The sequence below is a fragment of the Nyctereutes procyonoides genome, unplaced genomic scaffold (assembly GCF_905146905.1).
Source record: "Nyctereutes procyonoides isolate TBG_1078 unplaced genomic scaffold, NYPRO_anot_genome, whole genome shotgun sequence".
Classification (NCBI taxonomy): Eukaryota; Metazoa; Chordata; class Mammalia; order Carnivora; family Canidae; genus Nyctereutes; species Nyctereutes procyonoides.
In genome coordinates, this window is record NW_026575036.1 from 10,155,075 (window position 1) to 10,174,289 (window position 19,215).

Sequence of the window (19,215 nt, forward strand, 5' to 3'; positions counted from 1 at the left end):
TAAGGTACTTAATTTTATGAAGTGGAATATATTCAGTACTTTACATAAGTTTCATCATTTCACTTCTAAAAGTTACTATTTTGGGGGTGCTAGCTCCATTTATGTGTTGCTCTACTAACACAGTGGTTTTCATACTGTGATATAGAATTCTTTGATTCCAGAGAGTGCCTCAAAGATCGCAGGGAAGGAGGGAAGAAGCCAGGCAAGATGGGAGGGAAGAAGGGTATAGTGGTCAGTAGGAATTGCTACCTTTTCTTCAACTTGGACAGGTTTGCTTTTTTTCCATTTTATATATTGGGTCTGTCCAAGATTTCTTTTTTAAAATTTTTTTTATTGGAGTTCAATTTGCCAACATATAGCATAACACCCAGTGCTCATCCTGCCAAGTGCCCCTCTCATTGCAAGATTTCATTTAAAAAAGCATCCCTCTACTAAATAAAAGTTTGTGAACCATTTTAGCATGAGCAGGATATAGCACCTGTATGAAACAGACTTTCTCCACAGCTTAGGATCTGGCATTGTGTTTTAATTAGCTTCTTGTAAACATTTGGGGGTACCTGATGAACCTCATGAACTCTTTCTCCAAGAAACAGCATATAGGCACACATTTGTGTACCAAATACAGCAGTTCAGGGACTTCCTGAAATGCATTCATAGATCCTGGGTTAATAACACAACTCTGAAAACTTTAGAGGACTTAAACAAGAAGCTTCTTGTTGAAAAACAATAAGAATTTGGAACTATATTAGAATGTGTTTGGAAAAGATGGATTTCTCTTTAAGCACAGTATAGATTTATAGAGCCAGTTTTTCCTGCTTAATGAAAAACAAATGTACTTTTGACCAAACTTCAAGAATCCTATGTATGCTGGTCCCACTATTCTTTTTTTTTTTTAAAAGATTTTATTTATTTATTCATGAGAGATACACACACACACACACACACACACAGAGAGAGAGAGAGAGAGAGAGAGAGAGAGAGAGGCAGAGACACAGCAAGGGGGAGAAGCAGGCTCCATCAGGGAGCCGGATTTGGGACTTGATCCCAGGACTCTGGGATCATGCTCAGAGTCAAAGGCAGAGGCTCAACCGCTGAGCCACCCCAGGCGTCCCCCAACTATTCTTTTGATCCATTGCTTCATTCAATAGGTATTTATCGGGGGATCCCTGGGTGGCTCAGCGGTTTGGTGCCTGCCTTTGGTCTGGGGCGTGGTCTCGGAGTCCCGGGATTGAGTCCCACATCCGGCTTCCTGCATGAAATCTTAAAAAAAAAAAAAAGGCTATTTATCAAGAACAGTATAAGACATTTTGGTAAAGCAAATGTAAGTGACTGATTTCAGATATTTGCTTTAGGAGCCATCTATACTTGAGGATATGAATAGTTCTTAATAATAGTGAATTTTACCACTTAACCCCTTTTACCAGGTTTCACTCCTCCCTCCTTCTCTTTTCCTCCCTCCCTCTTTCTCTCTTGTCCTCCCTCATCACACCCCCATATCCCTTAACTCTTTACTGGAATATGTATCCCTTTGACTTACCTGGGCTGGATCAGGCCTGGATGACTGAGGCCTAGGCTGTCTATCTAAGCTGCTTTCAGCCGTGCAGTTATTGCAAGGTTCAATCAGAGGACAGTAGGGATGTGAAGGGACATTGGGACTGTGGCACCATGGGCTGCTATTGGGAAAAGGGAGTGGTGGATTTTCTTTTTCTCTTTAAAAAAAAGAAAAAAAATTAAGCCAAAAGTAAACCCAAAAATTATCTTAAATAGTGGAATTAGCAATGAAGTCTCAATTAAAGTTAAAGCATGTTTTAAGACCAGAGAATATGGCTTTTCTAGACCTTTGGGCAGCACTTTTATCAACATCAGAGGCATTTGCCTCAATATGTGTAACATAAATTCTGCACTCTAAGCCACAAGCTAGCTCTTGATCCAAGATGAAATCTCTAGATGATGCACCTCTTCCTCCACCTAAGCACTAAAGACAGGGTGATAACTTCATCTCCTCACCTCTCCACAGCTTTGCCTGTAATAGCAGTGCCACTAAGTGAAATGGTGGGAGGGGGTCTTGAAATCGCCTAGTGGAAGTCACCAGCGTTTACTATTCCATGACTATAATCCAGCTTGCTCTGTGTTTTTTATGAAACAAAAAAAGCATTATAGTTTTTATGGTCCTATTTAAAATAGGATTTTTTGGTCATTATTGATTTACGTATTCATTATGAATCTATTTGTTACCCAATCATTCTTACTTGCTCAGTTACTAATTGTGGGAAGGACTCCATTAAAAAAAAAAAAAGCCAAGCAACTTTTACCTTTTAAGAAAAACTCTAACTTGTTTCATCTGATATCCTGAGATATTTTTATCAGATTTATCTTGTTTTTCTTCAGTTGTAGTTATAGATACTGGCCATGGAAACCTGTGTCTTTGAGACGGACTTACTATCGAGCATCTGTCAAATTCAATGTCAGTCTCTAATTTCTCCCACGCTTGCTTCCAGTGAATAGGAGTATACCAGGCAACAGCCTAACAAAAATGATTCATTAATATCAGATATAAATCCAGTTAGGTAGATTTTTAAAAAATACCATAGGCTTATTGCAATAAAGTTTCAAAGTCAAACAGTTTAATGTCACTTACCTACTATGTGTCAATTAGTGGAACTCAATGAAGATGTAGTAAGACATCCTGGCCTTAGTTTCCAATTCCGAAAACTATAAACTGCATAAACTCAGGCAGATTATCTGCTTACTGTCTTGGACTGTGTCCTCATATGTGAAATGGGGAGGGTGATGGTAGGGAATTGCTATATGAGGAGGGTGGTTGTGAGATTCAGTTAAGCTACTAAATTTCATAACTGTAAAGAACTATGCAAAAAAGTATTTGTAATATTATCATTAAATTGGAATATTTAATATACATATGTATATGCATATATACAGGTTTTATTTGAGATGGGGAAATGGGCAGTAGAAGGAGAGACATGGAGAAGAAGCCACATTCTTTGAGCTTGAATTCTAGGTGGGATAAAGGAGCCTATTAGACTGAATTTCCTGAGGACAGGAACCATGCAATAGTTACGTTCTTTTTTTCCACCACCTAGCATAATACTTGGCAGATACTAAACATATGTAAATGTTTCCCATATGAATGAATTGATCAGTTTCACTCTTTTACTAGCAAATAAAGGGTTTTGTGTTTACATCACCCTGCAGAAATAATCTGATCCTTGATGTGCAAAATAGTTCAAACCAGAGTAAAAGAAGTAGTGTAAGTACAAAGACTAATTCCATTGCAGGGAATGACAGTTTACTCAAATGGAGATTTCAGGAGCTCAGGGACCTGGTCTGTCTGGTTCAACATTTAGTGACTAAGAACAGTGTGCATACAAAGTAGAAACCCCAAATGTGTTTGCAGAGTGAATAAATGGGTGGATAAATGTGATGAAAAGTCTGAAACAGGAATGCCTTAATCATAGAGTTTTGCCAATGATTTTTTTATGAGCCTGAGTAAACAATTTATATTACATCACCTTATTTTTCCCATCAATGAAAATCATTTGAAGTATACAATTCAGTAAGAGCCCATTAAAAAAACTAAAGGTGGGTAAAGGCTTCAAAATTACATCTAATGAGTATTCTCTCTAACAACTGCTATTCTTATAGAAAGACATTAAATTGCTCATAATAAATTAGCAAGTCTACTCTAAAGGGAACATCAAACTAAGCATGAGATATAATGGAGCAAGAAAGACAAGCAGAAAGATAGATTCCAATCAACGTATTATCTGGATTAGTAGTTTTATGACATAGTAAGTAAGACTGAAGGTAGAGAAAAAGGCAGGCATTTAAGAAAAATCACAAGAATGGTTTTGCAAGAGAAATGACTATTTTGTTGTAAACAAAAATATCTTTCAACTTTATTAGTATGTCTTTGGGCATATATTTATGCTAATATTATGCTAAGGAAAAAGTAGAATGAAAATATAAAATTGTCAAATACTGGGAATGAGTTACCCAAAATTATTACTAATACACTTAACTTTATAGTGAATAATGTAGAGTCATTACAAATTAGACTATATGTCCATTCACTAAAATATTAGTCTCTTAAGAGCAGATACCATGTCCTACTCTACTTTATATTCTCAGCACTTATTACAGCCATTGAGTAGAGAATAATCTCAACAAATATTTGAGACATGAATAAATGAATAGAAAAGATCTCTAGTAGTACCTGCCTTTCTTATTCCTCTCTTCAACCTAAATATCATAAATAAAATCCATCCTTGACTCTGAAATTTGCAACAACTTCTTAGGAATGTAGACTATGAAAATTATTTTTGCCAATTTATAAGTAGCTCTTTGGCACTTTGGCCCTGGGAAGAGGGTGCTGTTGATTTGCCTGACATGTTATTGCAATTAATAATGGTTTTATACAAGCTATTAAGAATGGAAAATAATTGAGTCAGCTAAGAGGAGAAGGGGAAACTAAGGACAGCTACCTATTCTTTTTAAAAAAACCTATTGTTAAGAATAGGACACTGACTTCACCATTAGGTTTGCACAGAATCGTTGTACAATTTGGGCCTGTCTTAAACTTGTTTTGTTCTCTCCAAAGAAAATCTGATGGTGGCTGATGCTTTGCTTCAGATGCAGCTGCCCACACCTGTAAGAAAATGGTTGTTAGTGACAGACCAAGTAGTTTTGTAGATGTCAGAGGGTCATTGCAATGCATCATTCTGAACAGATGAGGTTTTAAAATATGACTGTATAATATATAATGTCAAGCTGTGTAACAGCAAACAGCTACTGCATATGGTTTAAAGGAAAGCACAAGAAAGAGAGGAAACCTTCCAGCATCAGCTAATTACCTGTTCTCTGAGTATATGATCTCTTAGTTTTTCTTTTAAGGATTATGTTTGCTTAGTTTTAGGAGCTTAGGTATTTTGTTTTAATAGTTGAATCATGAAAACAAAAGGTATTTGGGATGCCTGGGTGGCATAGTCAGCTATATCACGGACTCCTGGTTTTGCTCAGGTTGTGATCTTAGGGTTGTGAGAGCAAGCTCCATGATTAGCATGGAGTCTGCTTAAGACTCTCTCTCCCTCTCTCTCTGCCCCTTCTCCCTCACCCTCACTCTCTCTCCCTCTCAAACAAACAAATCTTTAATAATCCCAAAAGGTATTGTGCACCAAATTGAGGAAAGCCATGGACATTTTATTATGGGTATTAATTTATATTCAAGGATGGACAAAGTGGCACAAGTAACCAACAACAACCAGAAATCACATTTTAGCAAATAAATTTTTTCTGTACAATTCTAGTTCATAGCATTTATATCTTATACTCACTGTTACTGTGCAATTGGCTTGCATTACGATATTCGGAAGGAAGCGATACAAAGAGATTGTTTGTCCATTCACATTTTGCTGGAGAATATGACCTCCAATCTCCAGTTCTTTGTCAAGAGAAGAGTTAATGAGCTTCACAAATAAACCTTTGACATTTACTTCAGCTATTTTAATGTCTCCAAGAGCACTAACAAATAAAGCATAAAGATTTATAAGGTAACTTTAGAGAAGTGTGTCTATAGCTCATTTTAAGAACTGAATAATATGCCTTAAAAATACAACTTTTACATAGCTGTATGTTCTATTGGACATATTCCATGAAGAAATGGTATATTTTATAACCTAAGACATATGGCTTGACCTCTTAGTTCTGTTTATCTGTCAACTAAATTATCTCTTTCACATAAAATAATTAAAGAAAAGTTAAAAAGTGCTTTAGGTGTCAATATATAAATGTCACAGGAAGATGCGATTATCATTATTTAAATTTCCTTCCACTCATCATAAAAGCACAAGACATGAAATTATCAAGTAAATAAAGAGGAAAGGTAAGCCATTTAGATTATTTCTGATAAAGTCACTGCGAAGATGCATAGCAATTATGTACTTAAAAGAATTTTGCAAACTTAAAATATTATGCAAAACATAAGATGGTAATTTTTCCCTGTAACATGTAGAGGGCCTCGTATATAACAGAGACAAGGCTAATAAACATTTATATGTTAGCATTTCTCAGACTGTGGGTCACAACTTAATAATACATCATGAAATCCCTTTGGTGGGTATAGCCGTCATTTTAAAAATGAAATGCCAATAATAATAACAAACAATACTTATTATGTGCTGGGTTCTTTTAAAAGATTATATCTATCTATATCTACAAATTCATATCCATGATTCCAAAATCCATAAAGTTCTAAAAAAACCCCAAAACATAAAAAAATGCATTTGATGTTGTGATGAGCACTGGGTGTTATTTATATATGAGATGAATCACTAAATTCTACAACTGAAACTAATATTACACTGTACGTTAATTAGCTGGAATTTAAATAAAAAATTGGAAAAAATGCATTTGAAGCAAAATGTGACCTGAATTCCTGTGGTGGCAAAATCTGACCTAAAACTGAAGGGAGGCTATTTATAGTCTTCACTTACAGCTTGTGTGAATATTCTTGTTTGGCTTTGGAAAAAATTAATGTTTGATTTTGGATATTTTTCTAAGCCCTAATGGGGTGTTATGTAATATGTGTTCTGGTCATCATATTACTTTCTTGAAATCCTCCAAGTTCTGAATTTTGAAACACAGTAAGTCCCCAAATATTTTGGGAAAGGCATTGTGAACTTGTAGATATTCATTTAATCCTCATGATAAGGCTACACATTTTTTACTGAAGGTCATGGTAAAAAAAAATTGAGGGACACTAATATTTCACTTAATTCTCACAACAACCCAGTGAGACAGCTACTATTTTTCCATCTTATAGATAAGGAAACTGAGGTTTAGAGAGATTGTCATGTCCAAGATCACTCAATAAATGTTAACACATGTTCTCTGTCTCACTTAAGGAGTAAATTCTCAAAGAGGTTTGATGCAGCCATTCAAATTGTTTACAGTCTATATATAGCCTGGTGGTTGAGCACCTCTAGAACATACATGCACATATAGATCGCTGCCATTGAATAAATTGGTCTCCACCCACACCTTGGCCCTTAGTGACTCCCTTAGTAATTGACAGCAAGGTGTGTGTGCGTGCGCGTGCACGTGTGTTTTAGCAAATTGTGTTCTTCATGGGCTGAACTAGCATAGACTGTTATTCCCCAATAATGCACAAATTCCCCATCCTTACTCTCAGCAAATAATTTCACTGAGAAAACAGGACCATCAAAGAGAAATGTTTTCCTACTTTCCACTTAGCAGCAGGTTCATCCATATGCACTTGACCTCTTCTCTGTTCCAGCCTGTCTTGTTTCAGTAGAAAAGGGGCCCTTCTCCCATTTAAAGTTAAACACTGTTCACTACCAACTTGTCCTGCTGCTTCAGCATCTCAGTCCATTCATTATTCTCTTTTACTCCTTTAATGCCAACCTCTCCCTTCACACTGCCCCTTCCCCCAAATATGTACTCATCCTCAAACTGCTACCACCTTAAAAAAGAAAAAAACCCCACAATCCTCCTCCAGCTTCCACTTCATAGTCCTATTACAATCAAGCTTTTGGAAAGACTATATCATTAATTTTTCACCTCTTCTTCACTCCTCAATCCACTACCATCTACTTCTCCCTAGACCAAGATGACCAGTGTCCTCTCAGTTAGTAAACTGAGTGGTAAATTGAGTGGTTACTTATTTTTTATTGAGGTAAAATTGACACATCATATTATTTTAATGTTTACAACATAATAAGTCTAATTAACATCCATCACCATTCATAGTTACACATATTTTTTGTGATTAAAAAATTAAGATCTAGGGGGGGGAGGGGCAAGATGGCGGAAGAGCAGGGTCCCCAAATCACCTGTCCCCACCAAATTACCTAGATAACCTTCAAACCATCCTGAAAATTTACGAATTCGGCCTGAGATGTAAAGAGAGACCAGCTGGAATGCTACAGTGAGAAAAGTTCGCACTTCTATCAAGGTAGGAAGACGGGGGGAAAAGAAATAAAGAAACAAAAGGCCTCCGAGGGGGAGGGGCCCCGCGAGGAGCCGGGCTGAGGCCGGGGCGAGTGTCCCCAGGACAGGAGAGCCCCGTCCCGGAGGAGCAGGAGCTGCACCAACCTTCCCGGGCGGGCGGAAAGGGGCTCGCAGGGAGTTGGAGCAGGACCCAGGAGGGCGGGGATGCCCTCGGGCTCCCGGGGACACTAACAGACACCTGCGAGCGCAGGGGAGTGCTCCGAGCTCCCTAAGGGCTGCAGCACGCACGGCGGGGACCGACCGGAGCAGCTCGGAGGGGCTCGGGCGGCGGCTCCGCGGAGGGGGCTGCGGGGCGGGAGCGCGAATCCCACAGCGCAGGCCCCGGGGCACAGGGCGCCGGGACACAGCCCAGGATCCGGCCTCCCCCGGGACAGGCAGAGGCCGGGAGGGCCCAGGACAGCGAGGACGCTCCTGCCCCGAGCTGAGCAGATCAGCGGCCCCGCCCCGGAGCCTCCAGGCCCTGCGGACGGAGAACCGAGAGCCCCGAGCCCCGTAGTTCCTGCGGAGGCTGAATCCAGGCTTCCAGAGTTGCCATAGCAACTGCGGCTGTTCCTCCTGGGGCCTGGCGGGGTAAACAACCCCCGCTGAGCCCGGCAGCAGGCAGGGGCAGAGCAGCTCCCCCAAGTGCTAACACCTGAAAATCAGCACAGCAGGCCCCTCCCCCAGAAGACCAGCTGGACGGACCAGTGATACTCCCCCGTGTTCCAATACAACTTGTTTTTGGCCACTCTGCACTGAGCAAAATGACTAGAAGGAAAACCTCACTTCAAAAGAAAGAATCAGAAACAGCCCTCTCTCCCACAGAGTTACAAAATCTGGATTACACTTCAATGTCAGAAAGCCAATTCAGAAGCACTATTCTACAGCTACTGGTGGCTCTAGAAAAAAGCATTAAGGCCTCACGAGACTTCATGACTGCAGAATTTAGATCCAATCAGGCAGAAATTAAAAATCAACTGAATGAGATGCAATCCAAACTAGAAGTCCTAACGACGAGGGTTAACGAGGTGGAAGAACGAGTGAGTGACATAGAAGACAAGTTAATGGCAAAGAGGGAAACTGAGGAAAAAAGAGATAAACAATTAAAGAACCACGAAGACAGATTAAGGCAAATAAATGACACTCTAAGGAAGAAAAACCTACGTTTAATTGGGGTTCCCGAGGGCGCCGAAAGGGACAGAGGGCCAGAATATGTATTTGAACAAATCCTAGCTGAAAACTTTCCCAATCTGGGAAGGGAAACAGGCATTCAGATCCAGGAAATAGAGAGATCCCCCCCTAAAATCAATAAAAACCGTTCAACACCTCGACATCTAATAGTGAAGCTTGCAAATTCCAAAGATAAAGAGAAGATCCTTAAAGCAGCAAGAGACAAGAAGTCCCTGACTTTCATGGGGAGGAATATTAGGGTAACAGCAGACCTCTCCACAGAGACCTGGCAGGCCAGAAAGGGCTGGCAGGATATATTCAGGGTCCTAAATGAGAAGAACATGCAACCAAGAATACTTTATCCAGCAAGGCTCTCATTCAAAATGGAAGGAGAGATAAAGAGCTTCCAAGACAGGCAGGAACTGAAAGAATATGTGACCTCCAAACCAGCTCTGCAAGAAATTTTAAGGGGGACTCTTAAAACTCCCCTTTAAGAAGAAGGTCAGTGGAACAATCCACAAAAACAAGGACTAAATAGATATCATGATGACACTAAACTCATATCTGTCAATAGTAACTCTGAACGTGAATGGGCTTAATGACCCCATCAAAAGGCGCAGAGTACCATGGACTTTCTTCAGAGACTTAGAACAAATTATTTTAAGATTCGTGTGGAATCAGAAAAGACCCCAAACAGCCAGGGGAATTTTAAAAAAAGAAAACCATATCTGGGGGCATCACAATGCCAGATTTCAGGTTGTACTACAAAGCTGTGTTCATCAAGACAGTGTGGTACTGGCACAAAAACAGACATATAGATCAATGGAACAGAACAGAGAACCCAGAAGTGGACCCTGAACTTTATGCTCAACTAATATACGATAAAGGAGGAAAGACGATCCACTAGAAGAAAGACAGTCTCTTCAATAAATGGTGCTGGGAAAATTGGACATCCACATGCAGAAGAATGAAACTGGACCACTCTCTTGCACCATACACAAAGATAAACTCAAAATAGATGAAAGATCTAAATGTGAGACAAGATTCCATCAAAATCCCAGAGGAGAACTCAGGCAACACCCTTTTTGAACTTGGCCACAGTAACCGGAGAAGGACAAACAGTGTATGTTCTCATTCATTTGGGGAATAGGAATAATAGCGAAAGGGAATATAAGGGAAGGGAGAAGAAATGTGTGAGAAATATCAGAAAGGGAGACAGAACATAAAGACTTCTAACTCTGGGAAATGAACTAGGGGTGGTGGAGGGGGAGGAGGGCGGGGGGTGGGGGTGAATGGGTGACGGGCACTGAGGGGGACACTTGATGGGATGAGCACTGGGTGTTATTCTGTATGTTGGTAAATTGAACACCAATAAAAATTAATTTATAAAAAAAAAAAAAAATTAAGATCTACTCTCTTGGCAACCATCAGATATGCAATACAGTCTTTTTCATTGAAGTATGATTGACATACAATAGCCTATTAGTTGCAGGAACGCATCATAGCCATTCGATATTTTTACACATTGTTTTTTATTTTATTTTATTTTTATTTTTATTTTTATTTTATTTTATTTATTTATGATAGTCACACGGAGAGAGAGAGGGGCAGAGACACAGGCAGAGGGAGAAGCAGGCTCCATGCACCAGGAGCCCGACGTGGGATTCGATCCCGGGCCTCCAGGATCGCGCCCTGGGCCAAAGGCAGGCGCCAAACCGCTGCGCCACCCAGGGATCCCCTATTTTTACACATTGTGAAATCATCCTCATAAGTTTAGTTATCTAGCTATCATTTGTCACTATATAAAGTTATTATATTATTATTGACTATAATCCCTATGCTGTGCATTACATCAGCATGATTTATTTTATAACTCAAAATTTGTACCTCTTAATCGCCTTACTCTATTTCACCTGCTCCCAATCCCTCCCAACTCTGGCAACCAACAGTTTGTTTTCGGTATCTATGAGTCTATTTCTGTCTTGTTTTGTTTGTTTTTCAGATTGCACAAATAAATTAAATCATATGATATTTGTCTTTCTCTGTCTGACTTCTTTCATTTAGCATTATATTCTTTAGGTTCATTCATGTTGTTGGAAATGGTAACGTTTCATTCTTTTTTATGGCTGAGTAATGTTCTTACATATATACTACATCTTTTTCATCCATTCATCTACTACTGATGGGCACTTTGGTTGCTTTCATTATCTTGGCTATTGTAAATAATGTTGCAGTAAACTACAGGTGGCATATACCTATCTCTTGAGATTGTTTTCATTTTTGGGTAAATACCCAGATATAGAATTGCTGGATCATATGATATTAATTTTTTGAGGAACTTCCATACTCTTTCCATAGTGGCCACACCAACTTACACTTCCACCAACTCAGTCTTTGCTTAATGTCTCTGTGGTATTTGCCTTTGCCAAAAGAATAGGCCTTCTTTTTTGGAACTCCTCTCCTTATTTACCCAAGTCCATTATTTTCCTTCTATCAGTCTGGTTGCTCCTTTTCAGTCTCTACCCCTCTTTTCTTTTTAGTCTCTTTTTCAGATTTTTTCTTCATCCATCTCTCAGATGTTGGTCCCTGGGATTCTGTCCTTAACTCACTTTTATCCTCATCATACTCCATATATGTGATATCATCTATGAACAGGGCATTAGTAACCATTAACACATAGATGACTGTTAAATCTAAGTCTCTTACTTAGACATTCCTGCTGAGCTTTGGACCCATAGAAACAGCTGACAACAGACCCCAAAGGTGCCTCTAAATCAACATGCCCTAAATTGAACTCATGATTTTGGAAGAGTGGGAAACGTATTCCAGTGAATTGCATCATCATTTATCCTGTTGACCATGCCTAAAATTTCCATTACTTTTGTACTCTTTTCATCTTATTGCCCTATCTGTGACCAAATACTATTTATTGATTCTATCCCTATATTTTCTATATACATCTAATTTTCTCCATCCCTATTGCTGCTATCTTCATTAGGTCCTCCTCACCTCTGTGTATTATAATGTTCTAACTGATTTCTCCAATCCTATACCTTCCTAACTATTCTCATTTTGCTTTCAGAATAATCTTTGTTTGCTATCCAGAAAAAGGATAAATCCTACGATATCTGACCATTTTCTTCCAGAGAAAACACCAACTTCACAGCATGGAAACAAGGCCCTACATAATCTTGTTAATCTCTTTTTTTCTGACTTCCTAGCTTTGCTTAAACTTTAATGACAAAGGATTTATCACAAGACTTGTGACAATTCATGCCATTGCATGCTTTTCCGACCATCTATGCAAGTGTTAGTAGTCCCTCTTCTTGTTCCCCACATCCCTACCAACACTTGAAATTTTCAAACTTCTTAATATTTTCAATACAATGGGTACAAAATACTTCTACTTGTTTCCCCTTGATTATAGTACAGTTGAATAAGGTATATATTGGCCATTCAATTTTCTTCTGTGAATTGCCTGTTAATATTATTTTTCTACTTCTATAGGGTTGTTTTACATTTTTATGATTGAGTTCATAGTATTTATGGAATAACATTTAAATATATACATACACATATTTTTTAGAAGAAGAACTGATGAGTATTATTCACATTATTTTAAGATGCTATATTGGTGACGGTTTGTTATGGCAGCAATAGAAAACTAATATCTGCTTCTTATAAATTTTCAAATTGTGTGCCAGAAACGTTACTAGAGTCTTCTGTGTTCTATTTTCCTAATTATAAATCACTCCCAATCTCCTATTGTTCCCATGAAGGTAAGTGTCCTTTTTCCCTGGCTAAGACTTTCCTTATGTCTTCAATTTTTGTTTGTTTGTTTGTTTGTTTGGGGGATCGTGGTGAGGAGGAGCAGAGGGAGAGGGCAAGAGAGAATCTAAAGCAGGCTCCATACCCGGCATGGAGCCAAAATCAAGAACCAGAGGCTTAACTGACTGAGCCATCCAGGCATCCCTCTTATATCTTCAGTTATAGAAGTTTTTCTACAATGCATCCAGAGGTTTGAATTTTTATTTTTCTGTCTTTTATCTTTTTGGGAGTTGGCAGTGCTACTTGCATCTGTGGCTTGATGTCTTTCATTAGTTTGTGGACCTTCTCTGCTGTATTTCCACTAGCACTATTCTATCTTAATCTGTGTCTTCTCTCCTTAAGTGACTTAAATTATGAGTAGTTAGATTTTTTTTTGTTGACTTTCTCTATTTCTCCTTATGCTTGTTTCTATTCTTCTAATATCTTTGCAATTCAGCCTAGGTATTTTTTCTAAGGATGTTTTAGTGCAATAATTCTCTATTCTGTTGCATCAAATATATTGTTAAACCCATCTACTTCTGAAATAGTAATTTCTCCTATTGGATATTTTAGTTCTAGAATTTCTTTTTGATAATTCAGTAAGAATAAACCAAAAACATTTAGTTTCCAGTTCTATCTTGTCATTTAATTCCTTGAATATTTAGTCATTGTTATTTTATCCCTGACATATAACCATAATATCTGCACCTCAAGACCTGTTTTTAGTCTATTTGTAATCTTAGTTTTTAGTTAACTTTGATCATTTGTATGCTTTGTTATTTTTTACTTAGTGTCTAGAATTACAGATTAAGAACTGCAGAGATAATTTGAGACTTTGTATAGCATTTTGTCAATACATAGAGGATTTCCTTTAGCTACTGGCAGCCATTTAAATTGAGAGTAAATCACTTTAATCAAACCAAGATGGTAAATGACTGTTTCAGCTCCAATTAGGATGTTCTATTTTTTTTTTTAAGATTTTTTTATTCATGAAAGACACAGAGAGAGGCAGAGACATGGCAGAGGGAGAAGCAGGCTCCCTGTAGGGAGTCCAATGTGGGACTCAGTCCCAGGACCCCAGGATCATGACCTAAGACAAAGGCAGATGCTCAACTGCTGAGCCACTCAGTTGTCCCTAGGATGTTCTATTTTGAATATAACCTTACTATTGGGTGACTCTTTGAAGTTCCAACTGAAAACCTGGGTTGTTTATCAGTGACTCCCTTTCTTGATAGGACCTAAATCCCAATTTTTATTCACTAGGTCCTATGAAACTGTGAATATATTATTAAGTTCTCAGCTTCTTAGCTGCTTCTTTCTAATTAACAACTGAGGAGAAAAGTGGCTCCAAATGTCAGCCATCACTTCTAGAAGAAGAATTGTGAGAATAGAGGATGCAAACATCCATGAAATCTCAATATACATTACCAAACTGCTTTCAAAATAGTGGTTTCACTTCATACTCCCATTGCACTGTATGAGATTGCCAGTTTTGCAAAGGTTTACTTGTGAGTAATTTACATACATATTCTTTTCTTTTGCATTACCATTATGGTTCTTACTAAACTGGATATAGCATTTTACTCTTCTTTGAAATTCCTAGAATTCCTCTATGTCATCCTTAGCCTACTGTTATTAAATTCTCTATGAGATGTTGTGATTTCTTAACAAGATACCTTTTTGTTTGTCAGACTTGCTTTTTTGCATGGGAAATGAACACTATTTTGAATTCTGCTTTTAAAAAGGTAAGACCCTAGAGTAGTTGTTATCCTTTTGTTATCATACATGTAATGGAACATGTAGAGTTGCTCTTCAAAAATCTTTCATTATTTAAGTGAAGTGTTTATTTATTGATCTTAAATTTTTATTTTATGCATATAAGAATAAATTAGCTTATCTGGTAGCAAAAATAACATCATCCATATCAGAGTGAGTCATTTAATTTGCCGTTCTTTTGATATAAGGCCAAAAGCTATAGGAAAATATTTCATACAATACATAGAAATTCACAGAGGCAGGGCTGTTAAGCTATTGCAAAGACTTTTAGTTATCTTTTTCTCTTTCCAATAAGCCTTCCCATTTTTCGTTAGTAGAAAAGTGACCTGAGACCTCTACTTATAAGTCATTATTTGATGAGAGTGGAGAGTGATGTACCAGTCATTTTGTCAAGAGTCTTTGTATGGGACTGATTTGTAAAGAGACATATGGCTATGTAACTTTAAAAAAAAAAGTGACATTTCATTATTTAAGTGCTGATTTATCTAGTTCTTGGGTTTCTCTTGATAGCTTCATGCTACTTATCTGTCTTTAGGTTTCTACAACTTTAAAGTTTGCTAAAATTACTTTAGAGTTTCAGTCCTTCCAAGATACACCTACCTAACATTTTCTATACAGATTGACATCTTTGTGTATAGCTGTGGGGGTCTGGCAAAGGGGTGAGCATTTAGAACTTCCTAAGTTTTTAAAAGACAAACTTGATTCAATTCATTGGTATTACAAGAGAAAAGCCCTCAGGCTGAAAGTTTTGGTAAAAGACCCTTAATGTAATGAAGAGTTAAGTTAGTACACCATCATGTTTTAAAATATCTGAGAGAGGATGCCTGGATGGCCTAGTGGTTAAGCATCTGCCTTCGGCTCAGGGCATGATTCCTACATGGAGCATGCTTCTCCCTCTGCCTATGTCTCTGCCTCTCTCTCTGTGTGTGTCTTTCATGAATAAATAAATAAAATCTTTAAAAAATCTGAGGGAAGAATAAATAGATTGAATCATCATCCTTGGGCATATGAATAGATTTGTAATATCATAAGCTATTTGACCAAAAAGTATTCACGTAGTTCTAATTTTGGTGATACCCATCTCAGTCTACAGCTTACTACAATCTTGATTCTAGATTTATAGAATGAAGAATTACCTGGGGGGTAGAGAAGAAGAATGGGTGGAAAGGCAGCCTTAATATAGTTTGGTCACTCCTGAGGCATCTAGATCTGATCTGGAAGCTAATATATGGTCTTAGATATAGGGAAGAAGATCATGCATAGCTAGTGAAAATTCTAATAATGTCTCCATCTTGTTTCTTGTTTGCTTACTAAATTTTTCCTCCTGGTGAAAGATATTAAGCATTCATAAGATGATAAATGATAGTAGGAAAGAAACAATATGTTTTACTGAAACAATCAAATTGAGAATTGGCTTCTGTTTCTAGCTAAGATAGAATAACAGAAATTGTATTTGACCACCCACCTGAAACAACTAAAAATCTGGAAAGATTATATGAAACAATGCTTTTCAAGATATTGGCCACTGGCCACTGAAGAATAGTGATCTCTGAAAGACAGAAAATAAATAAAGTGAGCCTTAACACTTTCCCAGATTACTGCCTTGAGAGAGTTTCCAGGCTCTGACACAGAGAGCTGGAGCCAGGTAGAGCCTGGTGGTTCTCTCACTTGAGGAGATGGAGCTTAGAACCTGGAGAGACCCAGGTGGCAAGAGGTCACAGGCAGAGGACCAGAGAGGAGATTGCTGCATAAATAGAAATTCTGGACATTTTCAGATGATTCCCTGTAAGTATTCAGCAGAGGATGATTAGCACATGTATTCCAATAAACTCTCTAAAACTGGATAACAAGACACTTGAAAGGATTAGGGAGAACAGCACTCAGAACACCCACAGGATGAGGAAAAGTGGATGTTCCCATCAGTCAGACTGCAAAATTTCACAATTCGTGGGGCACGGGGTACAGTACTTGGAAGAATCTTGCCTCAATACTAAGGATTAATTAGCCATGGACTAGACATTGCTCTGCTGCCAACTAACAAATTTTAAAAGCAAGTCCCAAAAGGTTCAAACTATTTCTAAGCAACTTAATTTCATTCCAGAACAAAGCTCAGGAATATTTATAAATACAAAGATATGCCAGCATTTGAATAATATAAAAATGACAATTTCTGGCATCTAATAAAAATTACCAGGCACAAAAATAAATTGGATAATACAACTCATAATAAGAAGAAAAATCAATAAATCGAAATTGACCCAGAATGGACAAAGATGTCAGAAATAGTAGAAAAGGAAAAGTCCTTGTAACTATATTCTGTATATACAAGATGTAGACAAACTTGAACATGATCGAGACATGGCTGAAGTAAAAATACACTACATGGGATTAACAAGATCAGTCATTGTAGATAAAAACATTAGTGAATTTGAAGGCGTAGCAATAGATATTATTCAAAATGAGACACACAAAGAACAGAGCATTAATGAGTTGTGGGACATCTTCAATTGACCTAGTAAATGTGTAATGGGAGTCTCTAAAGGAAAAGAGTGAGGAATAAAATATTTTAAGAAATAATAGCCTAAAATTTTCTGTAATTTTAAAATTGTAAGTTTATAAATTTGCAAATCAAAGAAGTTCTGCAAAGTCCAAGCATATAATTCCTGAAGAAAGTGTTATGCCAAGGCACATCATAATCAAATCTCCCAAAAGCAGCAAGAAAAACAATTAATCACATACAAGGAAACTAAGTGTGGGGTAAAAGTGTAGAATTTTTGTATTGAATTGAACTGAAGTAATTATGAAATTAAAATAGAAAGAGCCACAAGAAGATTTATATAAGCATTATGATAACCACAAAACCCCTATAAACTACAGAAATGTATCAAATAACAAAACAATAAGAGAGGAAACAGGAACAAAGGAACTGCAAAAACAAAGCAATTAACAAAATGGCAATAGTAAGTTTTTATCTATTGATAGTGATTTTAAATGTAAAATAGGTTAAATTCTCTAATCAAAAGGCATAAAGTGGCTGAATAGATTTTAAAAACTCCAATATCCAGCAATGGACTGTTTACAAGAGACTCACTTTAGACATACTTAAATTGAAAGAAAAGAGATGGAAAATGATATTTCATGCAAATGCTAACCAAAATAGAGCAGAGGTAGCTATACTTATATTAGACAAAATGACTCTAAGTAAAAATTTTTTATTAAAGATAAAGAGGTAATTATATAATGATAAAAGGGCCAATTCAACAGGTAGACATAATAATTGTAAATATTTATGCACCCAACATCAGAGCACCTAAATATATAAAACAAATATTGACAGAAGTAAAGAAAAGAATGACAACAATACAATAATATGAAACTTTATGACTATACTTTAAATAACAGACAGAGTATTGAGGGCAGAAAATCAATAAGGCAACAGCTGACTTGAACAACTCAATAGACCAAATGGATATGTCTGTTATATAGCCACTCTATGGTGGCATTCTTCTCAAGCACACACAGAACATTCTCCAAGATCGATCACACATTAGGTCACAAAACAAGGCCATTTAAGATTAAAATCATTCCAAGTATCTTCTCAAACTACAGTGGAATGAAACTAGAAATCAATAACAGAAAAGAGGAAAATTCATGAACACATGGAAGCTGAACAATGCATTGTTGTATCACCTTTGGGTAAAAGAGGAAATAAAAAGGGAATTTTTAAAATAACTGAGATGAATGAAAACAAAAATACAACTTACTCAAACTTATGGGGGCACAGCAAAAGCAGTATAGGAGGGAAATTTATAACATTAAATACCTACAGTAAAAAAGAATAAAAATCTCAATTAAAATGCCTAATTTTACAATTCAAGGAAGTATAAAAATGAGAACAAACTAGCCCTAAAATAGAAAAAAAGATATAATAAAGATTAGAGCAGGAACAAACAAAATAGAGAATAGAAGAACAATATAAAATTTAATGAAACTAAAAGTTTTTAAAAATATAATCTAAATTGACAAACCCTTAGCTAGACTAAGGAAAAAAAGAAGGTTCAAATGAAAAATGTCAGAAATGAAAGGTAACAATTACAATTGGTGATACAGAGATACAAAAGGACTATAATGGACTATTATGGACAAATATGCAAAAAATTGGATAACCTAGAAGAAATGGACAAACTCCTAGAAACATACAAAGGCTACAAAGACTGAACCAAGAAGAAATAGGAAGTCTGAACAGACCAGTAACAAACAAGGAGTTTGAATCAGTAATCAAGAACATTCCAACAACAACAATGAACACTTGGGACCAGATGGCTTCAAGGATGAATTCTTTGAAACATTTAAAAAAGAACTAATACAAATCCTTCTTAAAATCTTCCAGAAAATAGAAAATGAAAGAACCCTTCCAAACTCACTTTATGAGGCCAG

General features: G+C 37.1%; 1 protein-coding gene across 1 annotated transcript in view; it reads right to left on the reverse strand.

Moving 5' to 3' along the window:
• Nucleotides 1-19,215, reverse strand: part of LMNTD1 (lamin tail domain containing 1) — a 381,533-nt gene that overhangs the window by 22,473 nt on the left and 339,845 nt on the right. The window contains exons 7-10 of the mRNA XM_055318804.1: nucleotides 5,352-5,538; nucleotides 4,547-4,666; nucleotides 2,313-2,524; nucleotides 1,538-1,709 (exon numbers count right to left, since the gene is read on the reverse strand). Of these exons, the coding sequence (XP_055174779.1) occupies nucleotides 1,538-1,709; nucleotides 2,313-2,524; nucleotides 4,547-4,666; nucleotides 5,352-5,538 (691 nt within the window). The remainder of the gene's footprint in view (nucleotides 1-1,537; nucleotides 1,710-2,312; nucleotides 2,525-4,546; nucleotides 4,667-5,351; nucleotides 5,539-19,215) is intronic.